The sequence below is a fragment of the Marmota marmota genome, unplaced genomic scaffold (genome assembly GCF_001458135.2).
Source record: "Marmota marmota marmota unplaced genomic scaffold, marMar, whole genome shotgun sequence".
NCBI lineage: Eukaryota > Metazoa > Chordata > Mammalia > Rodentia > Sciuridae > Marmota > Marmota marmota.
The window spans coordinates 10,382,241-10,401,205 of NW_025999880.1; the positions used below are offsets into that span (position 1 = coordinate 10,382,241).

Consider the following 18,965-nt stretch of genomic DNA (forward strand, 5'->3'; position numbering starts at 1 on the left):
ATCCAATCATTTGAAGGCCCAAAGAGAATCAAAGACTGACCCCCAACTCTGAACAAGGAGGAATTCTGCGGCCAATTGACTTCAGAACTGAGTAACCACTGGCCTCCATAATCATGTCAGCCAACTCCTTCAAATAAACCTTTTTACATATGTGTATTTACACATATGCATATTCTGTTGATTCTGTTTCTCTGGAGGTCTCTAATTAATAATCCCAGACAGCCTGAACTCCAAACCATTGCAGGGTTCCTCTTGAAGAAAACTTTGTGTATTGCATTGCTAAGCCATCAGCTAATAATTATTAATAATTTAATAGTGGTGAAATGCACAGGCTTTAGAGCTAGAGATAACCTGGGGACAAGGCCTGGTTCACCACTGATGGCTAGCACCCAGGGAGGGCCCCTCAGCCCTATGGGAAGCTTCTGCGGCACATGTGGGTTTAGCTTAATGTCTTCTCACCCCAGGGGAAGTGAATGGCATGAGCCTAAGTATCACACCATGTTTGGTGCTGGGTTGGTAAAGGGAAAAATCGTGAGAATTGACAGAGGAAGTTTAGGTTTGGAATTCAGCATTACCTCTGCTACCACATACAGGTTCAAACCAAGATGCCATCTGTTATGAACAGGATCGTGTTTCAAAGAATAAAAATTCTTCTTACCTTAAAACTGTACCAACTAAATTTACTTTCCACTAATATAGTAGGGTCACCAGAACGGAAGAGGAGATAGACCCAATAACAAGAGGCCCTGGCAAATCGTGAGCTGCTGTATTAAGAACTGTGTTTGCTATCCACAAACATCGCTTTTACAGAATGAATATACTGGGGTAATTTTTTTTTTTCTTTGTAAAAGAACAAATTGCTTTGACAAGGTCTCAGGTTATCAATATTACAATATTACTGATTGACATGTGATCTTGACAGGCACATTTGTAGCACCTCTGACCCACTTCCTTCACTCCCTCAATACCTGTAGCTCCACTCAGTCTTAAACCAGTAAAAATGTCTGTGGTAAGAAAACCAACACTTTGATCTTTGGGTTCCTTAAGGCTTCTTCCTAGTATGAACTTCAGCAGCCAAGTATCCAGTTGAGTCCTCTGTTCTTGAGAACCCTGATGTCTCTGGAACTGCCTAAGACCTGCATCTAGAGGCAGCAGAAGAAATGAAAATCCCCAACATTCTTTTCATCTGAAATGGGCTAAGATACTTGTATTCACTCATGTCAAGAGTACTGGTTTTGGGTTTGCCACCTGCCCACTGTGTGATACTGGACAAGTCACAAAGCCTTCACCAACCTCACTCTGTTCCCTTATTTGTAAAATAGGCAACAGAGACCTCTCACCTCATGTTGCACTGAATTGAGAGAAAAAACAAAAGGAGATCTGAGGGGGCAGCCAGAGGCAACCAGAATGTCCCCTGCAACTTTAGTTTCTTTCAGTCCTGGTTTCTGGGCTGCATAATACAAACTTCTCCAACATGCTGTGCACCAAAGTAGTTCATTGGAAACACAGTAATTAGCATTACAGATAAAATGACACTGCTGCAATGTTAATTACTATAGTGCAGATGTACCGTTCGATTTAGATATCATACATAATGTTGTCAAGCCTTTATTTTTAAATTAAAGTGCAACAAACCATACCCTGGCTATGCGTCTTTTTTTGATTAATACAAATTAATGTTATTTTTGGAGTCTTGGGAAAGGGTGGGGGTACAGGGGCATTGCATCTAATTGTAAGAACACAGAGACAAAATGTTAGACATTATGGACTCCCATGGCTTCCTGTCCCCACTCAGATCTCTGCATAATGGAGTGTGAGTTCCATGGGAGCAGGGACCAGGCTCACCATTCTATCCCCAGCTCCTAACAGAGTCAGGTACTTGGATGATCTTCTGAGTAACGGCAGACTGAGTGAATGGCTGAAGATGGCACCTCATATGCAGAAGGAGTCTAGAAGAGAGGCAGAAGAATAGAAGGCACAGTGGGTTATTCTTGATTCTCCTCTTTTTACTTCAAGCCTTCGAAATTATCTTGGGTGCTCCCCACAATGCAAAAGTCAAAGTTCTCCCTTCTGACATTTAACAAGCAATGCATCAGGATCTGAGAAGTAGGGAAGAAGTCAGGAAGGAAGGTCAAGAGAGATCCTTCCACATCAGCTGGGTACCATGCAGGCGGCTAAAAGAGAGGAAAGGAAGAGAGTGAAAATGTTTGACCATTGCATATGCTATTTACTTAATATTTATAACAAACTCATGGGGGAATTTTTTATCAATTTTTTATGGTGGTAAAATACATGTAGTCTAAAACTTTACTGTCTTAACCACTTCTAATTTCTGTGCATTAAGCACATTCATAGTGCTGTACAACCTTCACCATCAGCCATCTCCAGAACTTGCTTCGTCTTGCAAAACTGAAATTTTATAACCATTCAACTAACTTTCCACTCCTCCCTCCCCAGCCCCAGCCCCTGGGAATCACTATTCTACTTTATGTGTCTATGATTTTGAATACTCTGACTACTACATGTAAATGGAACCCACTTATGTTTAAAGTAATTACTCCTAAGAAGGGACTGTGTCCTTTTGCTATCTGTTTTTTAAAATGCCTTATAGCTTTTTCTGTCCCTCATTTTCATGGGGAAATTTTTGTTGTCTCTATTTTATGGTTAAGGAAACTGAAGCTTAAGAGATGAAGTCAACTACCCAAGGTTACACAGCTAACAAGAGGCAGATTGGGAAGCTTTTGACTCCAGAGTCCTTGATTTTTCCACCTGCTGTGTGTCATGTGTTTTCTAAGTACTAGGAAAATGCAGACAAGCATACGATATGGCCTTGCCTTGCTTCAGTGGGCAACAATTTTCTTAGGAACATTAGACAGACACAGATGAGTGGATTTCTAGAAATGGAGGAAGCCCGTGATACTTGCCAAGTGGTACAAAGCATACATGCTGTAAGAACTCTGGACAACTCCTGATGCAGCCTAGCATACCATACATAGCATGTGTCTGGGTGTCCCTGGATTTAATCCCATGTTCCTGAACTCAATGTCATTGTAAGAGAATTACATAGGTCTAGCTCTATGGGATCTACTCCCCATAATGGATGGATTTGGCAATACATAGTAGATACTGTAAGAATGGGCACACCATTTGACCCACAATTTGCCTCACAAAACACACTTGGATTAGTAAAATGTTTTATCCTTAGGGATATTTATCATAGTATTTTTTACAACAGTGAAAAAGTAAAAGGAGTGTAAAATTCAATAATGAACTAGATACTTTTACAATGAAATATTATGCAAGCATTTGAAAGAGATATCACAAAAATATTAACGGCATGGGCATATATATCTATGTGAAAAATTATGTATTATCTATATGGAGATACATAAAATGATCTCATAAAATGTGCCTATATATTGTTATAAGAGTGAAAAGTATATATAACAAAATATTAGTAGTGATTTTGGAATTGTGGAATTGTGGCTGATTCTTTTTTCTTGAGCTGTTTTATAACTTCTGAAAATCATACATAATGCCACAGAAAAAAAATAAATTTTACTTAAATGTGAAGTAATGTCAACTGCAAACATCTTGGAACCATTGGGCTGCCAAAAAGCTATGAATTGGAACACAAAAAGAAGACAAATTTTGGGCTGGGGATGTGGCTCAAGCTATAATGCGCTCGCCTGGCATGCGCGGGGCACTGGGTTCAATCCTCAGTACCACATAAAATAAAAATAAAAAGGTTGTGTCCACCAAAAACTGAAAAATAAATATTAAAAAAATTCTCTCTCTCTCTCTCTCTCTCTCTCTCTCTCTCTCTCTCTCTCTCTCTCTTAAAAAAAAAGAAGGCAAATTTTCATTGTCTCATTGCAACTAAATATACATGCATTTCAGGCTGGAGAACAGGAATGGAGCCTTCAAAGAGGACTATTTGGTTGCAAGGAATGGGTAACTTAACCAAAGAAAAAAAAAGGACTTTATCAATAAGATGTGCAGTATCTGAGAAACCACAGGTCTTGAAAATACTGTGATAAAAGGATGAATGGTTTCTGGAGTTCAAGCAATTTCTGCCCCCACCCTCTTTTTTTTTTTTTCTCTCCCTCTAGTCATATCTGGTTCATTCTTCTCTCCTTGTGTTCTGACTTTTCCTCTGCCTAGTAGCTCTACTGTCTGTGACCTTGCACTCAATGGAGACTCTCCAGCGCTTCTGTCAGAGTATTGATTGACTGTTTCAGATTCACAGAAGAGAGATGATTGCCTTAGTGTGTATCTGTTAGCTTTTGCTGCATGACAAACCATCCCAAAACTTAACAACTTAATTATTTAGCTCCAAATCTATGTCTCAGTGGGCATTGCTTCTGGTCTGTTATAAGCCATGCTGATCTTGACAGGGCCAATTAGCTGATGGATCAGCTGTGGGTTGGCTGGTCTAGGTTGGTCTCTCCGGGGTTGGCTCTTCTCCTTGTGGTCTCATCCCCTAGCCTACTAGCCCAGGTTTACTTGCATGGTACTCTCAAGTTTCCAAGATGGTGCCTGGAAGCATGGAAAGCCTCTAAAAGCTGCTCAGAGCTAGCACATTGCTGCTGCTACATGCTCTCAGCCAAAGTCAGCAATAAAACCAGCCCAGACTCAAAGGTACAGAAAAAGACACTGTGAGGCTGGGGTAGAATTACGGATTTTTGTAAACTGCACATAATCCCCCAGGGACCCTGGTTGACACAGGATTCATTCAGTAGCTGCACCATATTTACATTTCCACATGATGTCCTTGGTTGATGTAATGCAGGAAGAGAGAGACTACAGAAGTGTGCATAAACTTTTCATGATTTCAGACCGGAAGTGACACTTGTGATGTCTCACAGCCCAGGGCCAACATCAGTCACATGGGCTCCATCTAACAGTAAGGTGGTTGAAAAAAATGAATCAGTGGAGGGCTTGGTGAGCAATCCGAGAACTAAAATAACCAATCAATAACAAAGTCAGGGTCAGAAAGGTGGATGGGCAGGTAAAAGTGAATGCCACAGAGCAAAAATATAAGGACACATCTAACGAAGGAATCAGAAGTTAGGAGAAACCTTTAAGGAATCTCTTGCACAGAAAACTGGGAGTAAGCAGGAAGAGAAGCCAAGTAGTTCAGCATCCAATAACCCAGAAGCATCCCATCTAGACTCATTCAAAGTCTCCCCTAAGCTCCAGACCTTGCTCCAAGAGCTAAGTCAACCCAGGAGAGAAAGGAAGTAGAGTCCCAGATAGGAACCATGTTCCAGAGTCAGTTGTCTGGAAGTGCTAGGGTCATAATCCAGAAAATGAAGCTGAACCGCAAGTCCAGAGAGAAAAGAAAGAAGGCAAAAGAATACAGAGCGGCAAGCATAGCAGTTGGAAGGGACCGAAGCAAGATGGGAATCAGGGTTATGGAATTAATCCAGGGCTGGGTGAAACGGGAAACTTGTATGACCCTCTAGTTTGGCTGGTAGCCCGAGGAGGGATCAGAGTTATCCTGTGCAACGTCTGATGGCAGCAGCAGGACAGGGGTCTAACTAAAACACAGGACCAGACCCCTGAGACCAAACACACAGCGCTTCCTTCTCCCACCAGCCTTTGCTCCTAGTCATCTCTTCTGACTTCCTTGTCCCTCATCTGTTCCTGGCATCCCTCCCTGCTAATTGCTCTCTCCAATGGAAGGCCTCTAAAAGCCGCTCAGAGCTAGTACATTGCAGCTGCTACATGTTATACGATGGTGCAGATTTTGCAATTTCTCACACCTGAGATTTTTGATACTTTACAGAATATCTGCCTTCCAAACACTTATGGTAAGAGGGACAAGTTATCTTTTTATAAGGCGCAATGTACAGAATATTAGTCACAGTTGGTTAAGTCATCTTTGAGTTTCTACCTCAAATTCCTAAATGGCAATGTGGTTTACGCTTCACGGGAATACCTTAGAAGCTAGGTAGGGAAGGGAAGTATATATGGGAAGGCTGCCATCTCCTACTTCACTTGTGGATTTAGCCTAATGCCTTCTGATCAGAAGAAGGAAAAGGCATCGGTCTACACACCATGCTGGGTTTGGGGCATAGTGGAAGGACAGCCTTGCCTGACCTGTCCGCCTTTGCCTTGCAGGTCAGTGGGACTATGTACAACACTGGAAGACATGTGTCCCTCCGCCTGGACAAGGAGCACTTGGTCAACATATCAGGAGGTCCCATGACGTACAGCCATCGGCTAGAGGAGATCCGGCTACACTTTGGGAGTGAGGACAGCCAAGGGTCGGAGCACCTCCTCAATGGACAGGCCTTCTCTGGGGAGGTAGGTAGGTCGTCAGACTACTAAGGTCAAGTGCCGGTTCATGAGGTTTGGTGCCTATTTACTTCCAAGGTGGAATAACAGATGGGAAGATTTCCCTTGAATCTGTGAAACGAGAAGGTCTGTGTCTCCTTTCTCCATCTGTCTTTTGCATGTTGGTGTGGAAGTCTATAACCAGCTCCCAATATCTCCCAGGGAATGAAACAGTAAAACCGAGCATTATCTTGTGAGACATTGGTGCAGGTCTCTTAAGACTCATGCCCTATTATATCTCCAGGGCATTATTTGACCCCAGACCCTCACCCCTCACGTACCCATCTGAACCCATCAGCCCCTTGTGTGCCACGTATGATGGTGCAGATTTTGTAATTCTCCCTTCTGCTAGAATAGGTTTTATTTGCTCAAAACTATAACATACTGTGAAATAAATGTCAGGCAACTAAATGGTTTGTCTGAGAATCTGCAGAATGGAAATGTCATCGTGTGCCACCATTAACAGTAAGTGTCACTGTGTGCCACCATCTACCCAGACAAAACTCAGGCCACAGCAGTAAGCCCAACCATGCCTTCAATTATAGAACGGGAACTAAAGTTTAAACAGACCTCATCTGTGATGTGACACTCGACAAACAGGGTGTAGCTAATTTTGACCTGATTTCACTGCAGTATACTTAAGGGTAGTTATCAACTAGGGATTGGGGGTCCTCATATGCCCAAATGCCCTGTACTCATGACAAGAAGGATTTGAAATTGCAGAAGCATGTATACCACTAAGGCTCTTTGTTTTGTTGTTGTTGTTGTTGTTGTTGTTTGTTTGCTTGTTTGTTTTTTTTTTTAATCCAGGTCATGTTTAAACCTGCCTGGCATTATTTTTAACGTGGTAGGGTCATACACCGAGAAACAGACCCACAACTTGAAGAAGTCCGTTGGCCAGATTTTGATGTGTGTTTAAAACGTAACAACTAAGAGAGTCTGCCTGGGGACTCAGCTAGTTACCAGGGATACAGGGATTTTTAAAAGAAAGAGAAAGAAAAAAAAGAGAGAGCTCCTACCACATAGGAGTTCAAAGAGTGCTATATTCAAATCATTAAAGTATAATGTCATGCTGTAATAGAACTGTACAAAGACCTTAGCATACTCAAAGGAAGAAGTGACAAATTTCACTTGAAGGGGTTAGAAGAAGCTTCACAGAGGAGTTGCCCTTTGAACTGGGCTCTGAAGAGAGGCAATGAAGAGCAATTTTAAGAGCATCAGCTTTGGAGTCAAAGGACTTGGGTTTGTAGCTCCTGCTTTGATACACACTAACCGTGTTATCTTGGGATATTACTTGGGCCTTCTAAGGCACAATTTTGACATCTCTCGAGGTTATTTTAAAATTTAAGTGAGATTTCAAATGTAAGGAGCATTGGAAGTATTTGGTTGGTAAGACAAAAAAAAACAGAAGATGAAGCAGGAAATGAGGGATAGCATAAGAAAAGGCCAGAGGCATGTCAGGGGCACTGTGTGTTGGAGAAGCTGCATGCAGATTTCATCTAGCATTTTATCTGGGATCTATTAGTAATGGCTGCATGGACAATGGGGTTAAGCAGGTGTATGAGTTTCCCTTCTCCATCTATTGGGGGGAAAAATCTAGAATTGATTAGGGATGTCTGCAAAGGCCATGTATTGAAAAATCCGGGGTGTGGCAGGGCATATGATAAAAACAGGGTAAAAACTCCCAATTTGTGCAAAACTGGGGTCTGCCAGTCTGAATTAGAAAACATTCAAAGTTAGACAAACTCTTCCTTTTGAGGATGTAGATTACTTTAACATTTGTATTTATTTTAACTGTTGGTTTAGTGCCTCACTCACTTGTCTGCCGTTATTCCTTTGTTTTTCTCCCTCACTGGACTGTCCTATCCTGGTGCCTGGACACCATCACAACACTGTCTCAGAGTGGAAGTATTTCTACTGTTTAAATTAGGAGTGAAAATATAGATGGGTTCTAGGCTAAAATCTTTACATCGTAGAGTTCTTTGTATCACTTATTTCTTCCATATGTCATAAGGGTGTTTTGTGACTTGTACATGAACAGGTTACAATTTTGGACTAAATTAATGCTCCCGGAATCCTTAAGGGAAGCACAGAAACTTGATCTCTTAGGGTATTTATTTTTCCAGACCTCCCCCAGACCCCAGAGATCGGGTAACCCTAAGAATCTGCATTTTTCAAAAGTTCCCAGGAGAGCCTAAGACTCTGTGTAGGAAGTGCTCCCTCAAGAGGACCTGAAGTGCTCTCAATGAAGAAAGCCTTCAGTGAAGAATGCCTTTAAAAAGAGTAGCAAATAAATACTGAGAACTGGGAGGCCCTGTCAGAACATTTGTGTCTGGGTTCTTCCCCAATCCAGCTGAGTCAGAATCTCAGGGAACTGGGGTTCAGGTAGAGTTTTTGTAAAGCTTTCCCCAAGAGGTTTTGGTTAGCAATTTCTATGTCAATTCCAGGACAAGCTCTGCCTGAATTACACCAGTTTTCTAAAGAAGACTTAAAGAATAAAACCTTACTGTACAAAAAAAGAGAAAAAGGAGGGGAAAGGGAACACACACAGGTAATTGCTTCCTGGAAATAGCAAGCTACAGTGCTTTCTGAACTGACTGGACTTGGGGAGCAGCTTCCCCATGGACACACCAATTGTTCCAAGGCATGTTTGAGCATCAGCCTCAGCATAAGTAGAGTTAGACCTTGCTGAGTAGACCACAGGTGTAGCACATTTCTTTCCAAGCCCCTCAATATGAGGTGTCTGTAGAAAAACGGGGTGTGTATTTCAGTGCAAGAAATCAGAATTTTGAAGGCTCCAAAAAATACCATATGGCAGACCATTGGAAATGCAACTGGCCAATTGAGCCCCTTAAAGGGGCCCTAGTAAACAAGAAACGCTTAGCTTATTTTTTTCTTGAATGAAATGAATTTGCTTCTGGAAAACAGTGAATTGCCATTGTGGGAATTACTGAGTATTGAACAGAACCTGGTGTCTTCACACAAGCGGGCAAATTTCTATTCATGAAATTCTACATCATCTATGATTTTCCCATAGATATTTCCTCCAATGGTGTTCTACCGAGGGTTCGCCTCAGGAAAAAGAAAAAATACATGTCATGCCATAGCTTCACTTTTTACTTTTATTTTGTGCTCCCTTTGAAGCCACCTGGGTCTCTATTTCTGGCTATCCTCTGAGAGGACCCAAGTAGATACTTCCCACAACAAAGTGTGTGTTTATGTCATTGACAGTGAATAATCACATTGCCATCTGCCCCATCTATCATTGCTGATCGTGATAAGTCAATTAATGGTAGCCATCTTCCTTAGCATAGTGCAATAGTTGTTATCTGAAGAGCTGGAGATTAATTGCAGTCTTGTCTAGTGAGGTTATTATAATTGATGGTAATCATTTGCTTTGTTTTATAAAGCTGCATGTATGTACGACACAGTCAGCAACTGCATTTTTATAAAAATTATTCATGTCCTACATGGAGAACCCCTGGGTGCCTTGTTGGGGGTGGGTGATAAATGAGCATATTCAGGGATTCAAATGTCTCAATTTTTTTAAAGGCAAAAATTAACTGTTTTTAATAAGTAAAACCCTTAGCTTGCTAATCATGTCTAAGTGCTTAGATTAATATCCAGTATAAAGTAGGGTATTTATGAAAAGAAACAAATACATTTAACCAGGCAAAAGATCATATTGGAAAAGAAGCGTGCCTGTGGATTAAGTTGCAATAGCGAGACTAGACAAGAACAAAATCTTTCTTATTTGGGAGACGTTAGACAAATTCATTTTCAAAACCTTTAAGTTCTTCTTTTCAAAGGGATAAAGGGTACCCTGAGATTTGCACCAGCCCCTCCACAGGCTGTCTGTGGCCTAATCCTTTTTTTGATTTTATCTACTCTTTGCATGACTACTGTACTGTGTGATTGGCTCTGAGCAAGGCCAGAGTCCAGCTTCTACTCAGAGAAGCCTACAGTGTATTGAGAGCTGTGTATGCTGACAGATAACATCCTGTGAGTATATTTGAGGTTTATTCTGAAAGAGGATAATGAAATAACTCTCTTTGAATCATAATAAGAGAGAATGGGCCGGGGGCAATGGCACACTCCTATAATCCCAGCAACTCAGGAAGCTGAGGAAGAAGGATTGCAAGCTCAAGACCAGCCTTGGCAACTTAGTGAGGCCCTAGGCACTTAGTGAGACCCTGTCTCTAAATAAATAAATAAATAAATAAAAGAAAAGGGCTGGGGATATGGCTCAGTGGTAAAGCACCCCTGGGTTCCATCCCTACTAATGAGAGAGAGAGAGACAAACAGACATACAGACAAACAGACAGACACTGAGGGAGAGAGGGAGTGGATGAACAGCTGTGTACAGCAGCTCACCTGCAGTGTGGAGTGGAGGCAGTGGAGCTTTCTAGGTCACAGCCTCTGGAGTCTCTGATCCTGCTCAAAACACATTTGAGGAAGGGAGGTTAAAGGTCATGTGTAAAATATAGGGGTTTTTTCTTCTTTTTTTTTTTGTAGCTTTAATCAGAAAAGATAGAACATCTATCTCAGAATTAATAACTAAAACTGAACAACACAAAATTCAGGCCTCGTCTTCTTTAAGGAAACAATTATTTGCATCTTTTTTCCTAAAACAACACAAATCTGTAGGACAAGCAACTAACACCAAGTTGGACTCAAGTGTGTGTGGGTGTGAACAGCGGGGGGAGCACCAACAGAGAACCAGGGCCCAGGACGCCTTGCACAGCTCGGGGGAGGAAGGCTCAGGCCATCCAGTGAGCACTTAGCTGTGTGGCTGGGATCTGCTGGTAGAGATATGTTGGTGGCACACTCGAAGGTTAAGAGAGAATGAGAATATCCTGATGTCTAAGAGTAACAGGTACATGGGTAACGTATGGAAGTGCTGCTCATGGGCCAAGAGAAAGTTCTTCTCTCCACTCTGAAAGCCAGCTCCAACTCCTACCCTACTTCCGCCTCAGTCTTCCTGTTTGAGATTCCCAAGCTCCCTTCCCTCCCCTCAGCTCACTCCCAGCTAGCCAGGTGCTTTCCCCTCTGGAAGTCCAGAGAATCCTGTTTACAGGGGTTTGCAATCCATACCTTATGGGATAAGTCCAGCCCAGGAGCTGAGAATGGTTTACATTTAAAAGATTGTTTAAGAAGAAAAAAAGGAAAAGAGCAGGAGGAAAGGGAACAAAGAGGAGGAGGAGAAGGAGGAGGAGAGAGAGAAGAAGAGAAGCAGGTGGAGGAGGAGGAGCAGCAGCAATAGACAGCCATGGAGACCATGTGTGGCCTGCAAAGGCCAAAATATTTCCTACCTGGTCTTTTACATAAAAGTTTTGCCAACCCCAATCTATGATGTTACCCATCAGAGTGGATCTTGTAACTGTTGATTCTCATTTCTATCAGAACCCTAGTTCCCTGCTGATGGGGATTTTGTCTTGATCATCACTCTATGCCCATCTCCTCCTACGTTGTCTGGCACACAAAAGCCAATAAATGTTGACCACATGAAGGAATGAATGATTTTGGTGACCCTCTCAATGTAAGAGCTATTCATCTTTGTGTGCCATGCACCTAGCACAGTGCTTTACATATAATAAACGCTCAAGTGATGCTTGTGGAGTGAATCATTGGATTGCTGAATCAACAACTCAACCAATAGTATCCCAGGAACAAAAACCTTACAAACTTTTTTTTCCCCTGAAATTCTGAGGTGTGTTGCATTCATTGGCTACACAGAATATATACCACCCCATTTAAGTGAAAGTTGGATTGCTTTGATAAAAGATGCCCGAAGCATCACATTCCCCCAGAAACAGGAAAAGAGAAAAAGGGCTTTAGTTCATTATTACTGCTAAGACTTCTTCTAGGATTTCTCTAGGAAAAAAGTAAGCTTTGTAAAGTTCAAAATATATTTATAAAACACAAACCAGGCTCTACCCTAAATATGATGGAAGACACCAAGTGATGAAATAATTAAGGGTCACCTGAAGGGATTTCAGATTCACTGGAGGGACAAGGCAAAGACTTGAGTCGATCCATTACTGTGCAGCACAATGCAGACCTTGCCCAGCCAGGTCCATAGGTGGCTGCAAAATCTCACTGCTAACATCCGGTCACTGTTTACGCGCTTCATGATTGACCTTCATTCATTTGTCCCGTTAACAGATATTGATTATCTACTATGTGCTGCAAGTGAATACAACAGATAAAAATCCCTACCCTTCAAGACTTTACAGACAGATAATAATAATAAACATAATAAATGAATACGTTTATGTGTTCAGAATATGATAAAAGCTCTGGGGACAAAAACAGAGTCAAGTAGGGGTAACAGAGACTGGTGAATAGAAGTACCATTATGAGTTTAAATTGGGAGGCCAGTTTAAATTGGAGAGGATGGCATCTGTGAGCTGGCTGGGAGGACGTCCAGGGGAAGGACATCTCAGGCAGGGCCAGCGGCCAGCACGGTGGCCCCGGAGTGGGAGAGAAGAGAGAAGCAGCTCGGGCATGCGCGGGAAGGGTTGGGGCACGAGGTCCGAAGGTAGGAGCAGGGCCAGTGGCTGCTGCTGCAATACACGGGGGTCCTCTCTGCATGGGCTTTGCATAGACTTTAGCTTTTACCATGAATCAATCCCAAAGCAGGTGGACATAAATTCTCCTATTTAATCAATAAACACAAGCTCAATGAGGCTGCTGTTAACGTTATCTCCTTTGTACCTGGGGGAAATAGGGCCCAAGACAATGAATGACCAAGGTCGGACTTAACTCAGGTCTTCTGATTCACGGCACTGTTTAACGGAGGCCAAGGTTTATCCATAAACCCCACACTAATAATTATTTGCTGCCACTGGGCCCCGGCACGGCGGGAAAACCCAAAGACCGACCAGCCACAGGGCCCGCCTTTAAGGAGTCTATGATCCAACAGAGAATCCTGTTGGCCCAGTCACCCTGTTCACTCCCATTGGTTCCGGAATACTTTTTAATATCTTCCTCTATACATAATGGGCTCTAGATAAATATCGCTGAACAAAGAGATTGAATGAGTAAATGAAGATCATTTAAAAGACGGGAGCTTTCAGCGTGCCTAAACTATGGCCAGCGAATCACGAACGAAATTTTATAGTCGTAATGACAAACCTAATCAAGTTAATGTCAATATTAACAGAAGTTCTGGAATTTTTATGTTAAATTATTCACAAAATTCAAGGTAAGTGAATTCTTCAGGGTACCTGGGAGGAGCAATGGAATCATTTTGGAGCTAGTAGGCTAGGATAATTCATTTAGATTCTTCATGTCAGCCCTGGAATTACTCCCAGGACCCAACTAGGGAGCTTGTTTTTTTGCCAAAGCTAAAAGCCAACGCTCTGGATTCTGGTCCCACCCAGAGCGAGCAAGCTGGCCTTGGAGAAGCAGAGCAAACAGGGGTCAGGAGTCCAGATGGTGGTCATGCACGCTGTAAACACAACAGCAAGTGGATGGCGACTGTGATCTATGGATAGGGAGTTTTCCCTCTGGAAATGGTCGTGATGACTTTTGGAAAGGACAGGCCACTCCAGCTCCCTGCACTGCCCAATTTTAAATGGACACAGCAGGGCAGCCTCAGAGTGAAGATATTGCATTTGAACACAGCCTGCTGAGGTCAATTCACCATCCCGTGGACTCCATCCTAACCTGAGTCATGCCTCTGGCCTGGTCCCACCAGGGTGGCATTATGACAGCCACCATCCTCCTCCTCTGTCCTCTGACCTTCCTTCCCCACGGTGTTTCTGATAAAGCCTGGACGGAGTTACATCACAAAGATAATGTTCCAGACAGGAACTAGCCGGAAATTGATGGGGTTCAGTCTTAGACCTAACTGTCACCATGGAGACCATCAGTCAACCCTTTGCAAGTGATGAATGAGGATTTCATTTATCAGTAGCCGTGACACTGCCATTGAAGGGATGAGTCCTACTCACAACAGTCCAGTGAACTTAACTGCATTTTCAAAACTGTTTTCCAAAGCCACGGGAATAAAACCAATTGGCAAAGAAGGTCTTAAATAAGAATGACCTACTAACTGCTACTCTGACCTCTGTCAGCAGTTCGTGAAAACTTGCAGAGGCTGCACAAAAGCTCACATTTCACTTCCAGATACAGACCCAGACTTGGAAAGAATAAATCTACTAGAAACTTCCATCTTAAGGGTCCCTGTCAGATGCACCTTTGAGATCATCTCTTCCAACACACCTACTGTATGGACAAAGGAAAAATCAAAAGTCAGAAGGACAAAGGCCTGAGGTCACTGAGATGGAGTGGCAGAATTGGGATCAGAACCTTCGTTGCCTCTTAGTTTGGGATTTTTAATTTAAAATTCTGTGAAATCCCAGGATTCAAAAGTCCCTTTTGGTCGTTTGGTTTAAATACCCAAAACAGCCTGCAGCCCAAGCATCAGATTTCCTGTATGAGTGAGCAGATGCCTGTCACAAGGGCTTTTATGGAGTCAGCTTCAAAACAGCAAAGACTTTGGCTAGTTACTTTACAAACATGAGCAGGATGAGTGTCCGTGAGGAAATAGATCTTAAGAGTGCCAAAGTGCCCCTCCAAAAAAAAAAAGATCAGCAATTGAGGGCGAGCCATCATGGTGCCTGATTGCAAGAAATGTGAAAATTAAAGATTGGGAGACTAAAAATGGAAAGTGTAATGCCTTAAAGATCCTTCTTTGGTCTCAATACGGAAAAGCAATCAAACTATTGCGTTAAGAACCTAAGGATAGAAGCGATATTTCTGGGCCATTTGAACCCTCCTGTCCACGTAACCCTAAGATCCTCCAGAACAGCTCTATAATATTAAATATAAGTAATCTAGATAATAATATTACAAAATTAAATCATTAGGTGTCTAGCCACTTGCGGGAGGTGCTGCTATACAGTTCAACATAAAGCCATTTAAAACTCCCAGATTCATTTGCTCTGACATATCGATAAACTTCTGCTGAAACAAAGCTAATTGTCTCGATGGTGCCAACTTAATTGCTCGCCAGTTGACAGATAATAAACAGACCTGAGGATTAAAATATGAACTAATTACTGTACTCAATTCCATTTACTTGATTTCATGTTCCATTAATTCTTTGCATCATTTCTGGTGGAAGCCTTAGATTTATGGTTAGCCCAAATGAATTATGCCACTTAGTTGCCTGTGGCATGCTCGTGTTCAGAATCGGTTGGAAAGGGCAGAATTCTGGGCAGTAAATATTTAGCAGAAGCACCTAGGATATAGTAAGTGAAGGTAATTATCCATTCCCAAATACCAGCCAAGTCAGCCTCTATAAATCTATCCCCATCTCAGCACTAAAAGGGCAACAGTAGGATTACTCTCATGATTATTCATTGGATCTGCTTGTTAGAGGCAGTCTCCAAAAGCAGTGGTTGCTTTGGCTGGAAGGGGACTCGAGGGAAGCAAGACAAGCACCACAAGGGGAAAGGGCATTGGCCTAACAGTCGGTCACTTGGGCCATCAGACAGAGGGCAACATTTTAGACTTTCTGAATTCAAGAGCCCTCTCTTGTCACTTGCGACCTGTGTGATCTTGGTAAAAGGAAAGTTGGGTAAATCATTTCACCTTTTTGAGTCTTTTTAAACTGTGAGATGGGGCCAATCTTGTGGGTCCTATATATGTTACAGGATAATTATGTAATGCAAGAAAAGCAAATAAATAGCCCAGGGGTAGAGCATTTTAAGACATAAAGTGCCAAATAAGTCAATTATTGGTCTGCCTTTTGAACATTAGAACTCAGTCCAAACCCCTTACAGATAAGATATATTAGCATCAGCACAATGAATTAATCAGTATTACCATCAGCTGTAATTTACTGTACACATACTATATCTCAGGGTCTTATCACACCCAATCCTTACAATAAAATTGTGAGCTAGCACTCATTAGCACCATAGTGTATATGAAGGAAAGAAATGTGGAGACTGTAGTCCCATGGCTGCTACAGGAAAGAGCTAAAATCTGAAGCCAGATATCTGATCCCAGCTATACACCCAAGAGACCTTAAACCAGTCACCTGACCTTTCTGGGCACCTGATCTCATAAGCCCATTTTCTCTAATCCTAAGTGCCTTGTTCTGCTACCCAAGATGATCTTTCAGCTCCTCTTCACTTTGCTTTAAAAACAGTCTGCATTTTTCTCTGACTGTAAAGTGAGACCGGAGCCTATTTCTCCAAGCAGCAGAATAGTGGCATGAAATATGACACAGCGTCACTTGTTCTTGCTCAGGATGGGAGCCTTCCCCGCCCAGCTGGACAGCAATCAGGATGTTACACACAGATAGACATTCGTGTTTCTTTTTTAATCTCTCTTCTTAAAAATATAAACGTAAGTTATTGTATATCTGTAAATTTGTGCATGAACGCATCCATCCGCACCCCCTCTGCAAAATAAGAAAAACTGTATTCCTTAGTCTCAGGAGTAGCTGGGGTGAATACATTTTCTTGCTTTGAATCTATTTGCTGAGCTAGAAATTTCTGGATTTGGCCTTGAAAATGAATCCTGCAGGAGCTATTTGGCAAAATGAGCTTAGCCAGGGGTTTTAAATCACACTCCCAGCCAGGAAAGGGAGGAAGGCCCTGGGATCACAGATACCTGCTTCAGGACCTGGTGCCCCTGCATCAGTTTTTCAAAGCAAATCGTTGTGTCTGCTTCAGCAAAGACTAACTGTCTATGGACCCAATGGCTACCCCAGAACAGCTGCTGTTTCTGGAAGGTTCTTGGTGGGGGTCAAGCATTTTCTGCCCACTGCACCAGCCTCTTTAGGACTGATGGGTTCCCCTGACCCAGAGGAGGAGCTGTGGCCTCTGTGCATGAGCAGATGTTAATGGTTCAGGTGAGAACTGGTGGAGTTATTCATTCTTTGTTTGAATCCAGGCTCCATCACTTACCCATTGTGACCTTGGGCAAGTGACTGAAACTCTCAGTGCTTTATTAATGAGTTTCCTTATTAATAAGATGAGACAGATAATGATGCCTAAGCTATAGAGTGGTTCTCCCCAGCTTTAGTGAGGTTAGTTTACATACTAAACAATTCAGCACTTTTAAGCCATTAAGTCCCAAATTTTCAATGCTGTGAATATTTCAATGAAACTGACACCAGTGCATTAAAGGAGGTTGGAGATCACAATGTAGAGCTCATTATATAATTTATTGTCATCAATAATATTAGTGAGACCATTAATACTAATGGATATTAATTATCACTAAATAAAATTCACCTATTACTTTTCTCAGAAGAACTCTAAAAACATAAATATTAATTTCAAAGTTACCAATAAGTGGTATATTTCTTGCTCAATTTAAGTTTTTTAGATGTTCCATAAATGGGACAAGGGGACATAATGGGTTAACTGTCCCATTTGATGTGGTTTCACAAATGCAGTCATGTGAAGACCATCACAATGAACTGGAATACTTCCATCCCTCCAAAAAGTTCCCATGTGATCCTCTGCCACCCATCCCATCCCCAACCTCAATCCCTGGTAACCCTTGATCTGCAGTCACCGTAGGTTTGCCTTTTTTGAATTTCAATCAATGGGCTTATACAATATGTATTCTTTTATCTCTTCCCTCCTTTCTTTATCTTCAAATTTATTTTCGAAGTTACAAGAAAATTACACAAAAAAAATATATTTTCTTTGGGAGTACAGTTCTCTGAATTTTAATGGTGTATAGAATTGGATAACCAACATTGTAATCAGAATTAGAAACCGTTCTACCCTCAGGTTTTTGTTTTTTTTTTTTAATATTTTTAGTTGTAGATGTTCATGATACCTTTATGTTGTTTATTTAGTTTTTTTTTATGTGGTGCTGGGAATTGAACCCAGTGCCTTACGTGTGCTAGGCAAGCTCTATACCACTGAGCCACAACCCCAGCCCCCTCCAAGGTTGTTTTAAGGATAAAGAGGAACAATATATGGAAAGTGCTCAGAACAGTATATGGCACACAGTGAGTACACAAAAAGTGCCAGTTTTAGTTAGCACTGACGTACTTCTTTGAGTCAGCATTTCTATCCTCCATCCACATCTAACAGGAACCCAGAGTGGCCTCCATGCAGGAAGTGAGATTCTTACAAACTGCATCCTTTGTTCCAAATGCCCTTACTCTAGGAATCTGGGCTCAAGCCTTTGCTGATTGCCATCTTCTTATCAATGTCAATGCTGCCTGCAGTGGGGCCAGCACTTTCTTCTTTGCAAATGGCACCATTCCTTGCTTGGTGTCTTTGTCCTCCTCAGGACCATGGCTTAGCCTAATACTCGCTGCTATGCTTTGCTTGTATCCCTTCAAAATTCAGACATTGCCAAATGTGATGGTACTGAGAGCTGGGGCTTAAGAGGTGATTAGGCCCTGCGAGGATTAAGGCCCTTATAAAAATGGCTCCTCCCACCTTCAGCCTTGTGAAAATACAGTATCCCTCCCCCCTCCAGAGGTTGCAGCCCTCAGACAGCTGCCCTGACCCTGGACTTCCCACCTCCACAACTATAAGAAATTAATTTCTGGTTTTTATAAATTACCCAGCCTCAGGCATTCTATCAGAGCAGCACAAACAAACTGAGACTCTTCCTCACTGTATAGGCCCCTG

The 18,965-nt window shown here is 42.1% G+C and overlaps 1 protein-coding gene across 1 annotated transcript in view; it reads left to right on the forward strand.

Annotated features, from left to right (window-relative positions):
• The window catches only part of Ca10 (carbonic anhydrase 10), a 475,256-nt gene that overhangs the window by 368,171 nt on the left and 88,120 nt on the right, over window positions 1–18,965 (forward strand). Inside the window, exon 4 of the mRNA XM_015495458.2 lies at window positions 6,127–6,312. Within this exon, the coding sequence (XP_015350944.1) occupies window positions 6,127–6,312 (186 nt within the window). The remainder of the gene's footprint in view (window positions 1–6,126; window positions 6,313–18,965) is intronic.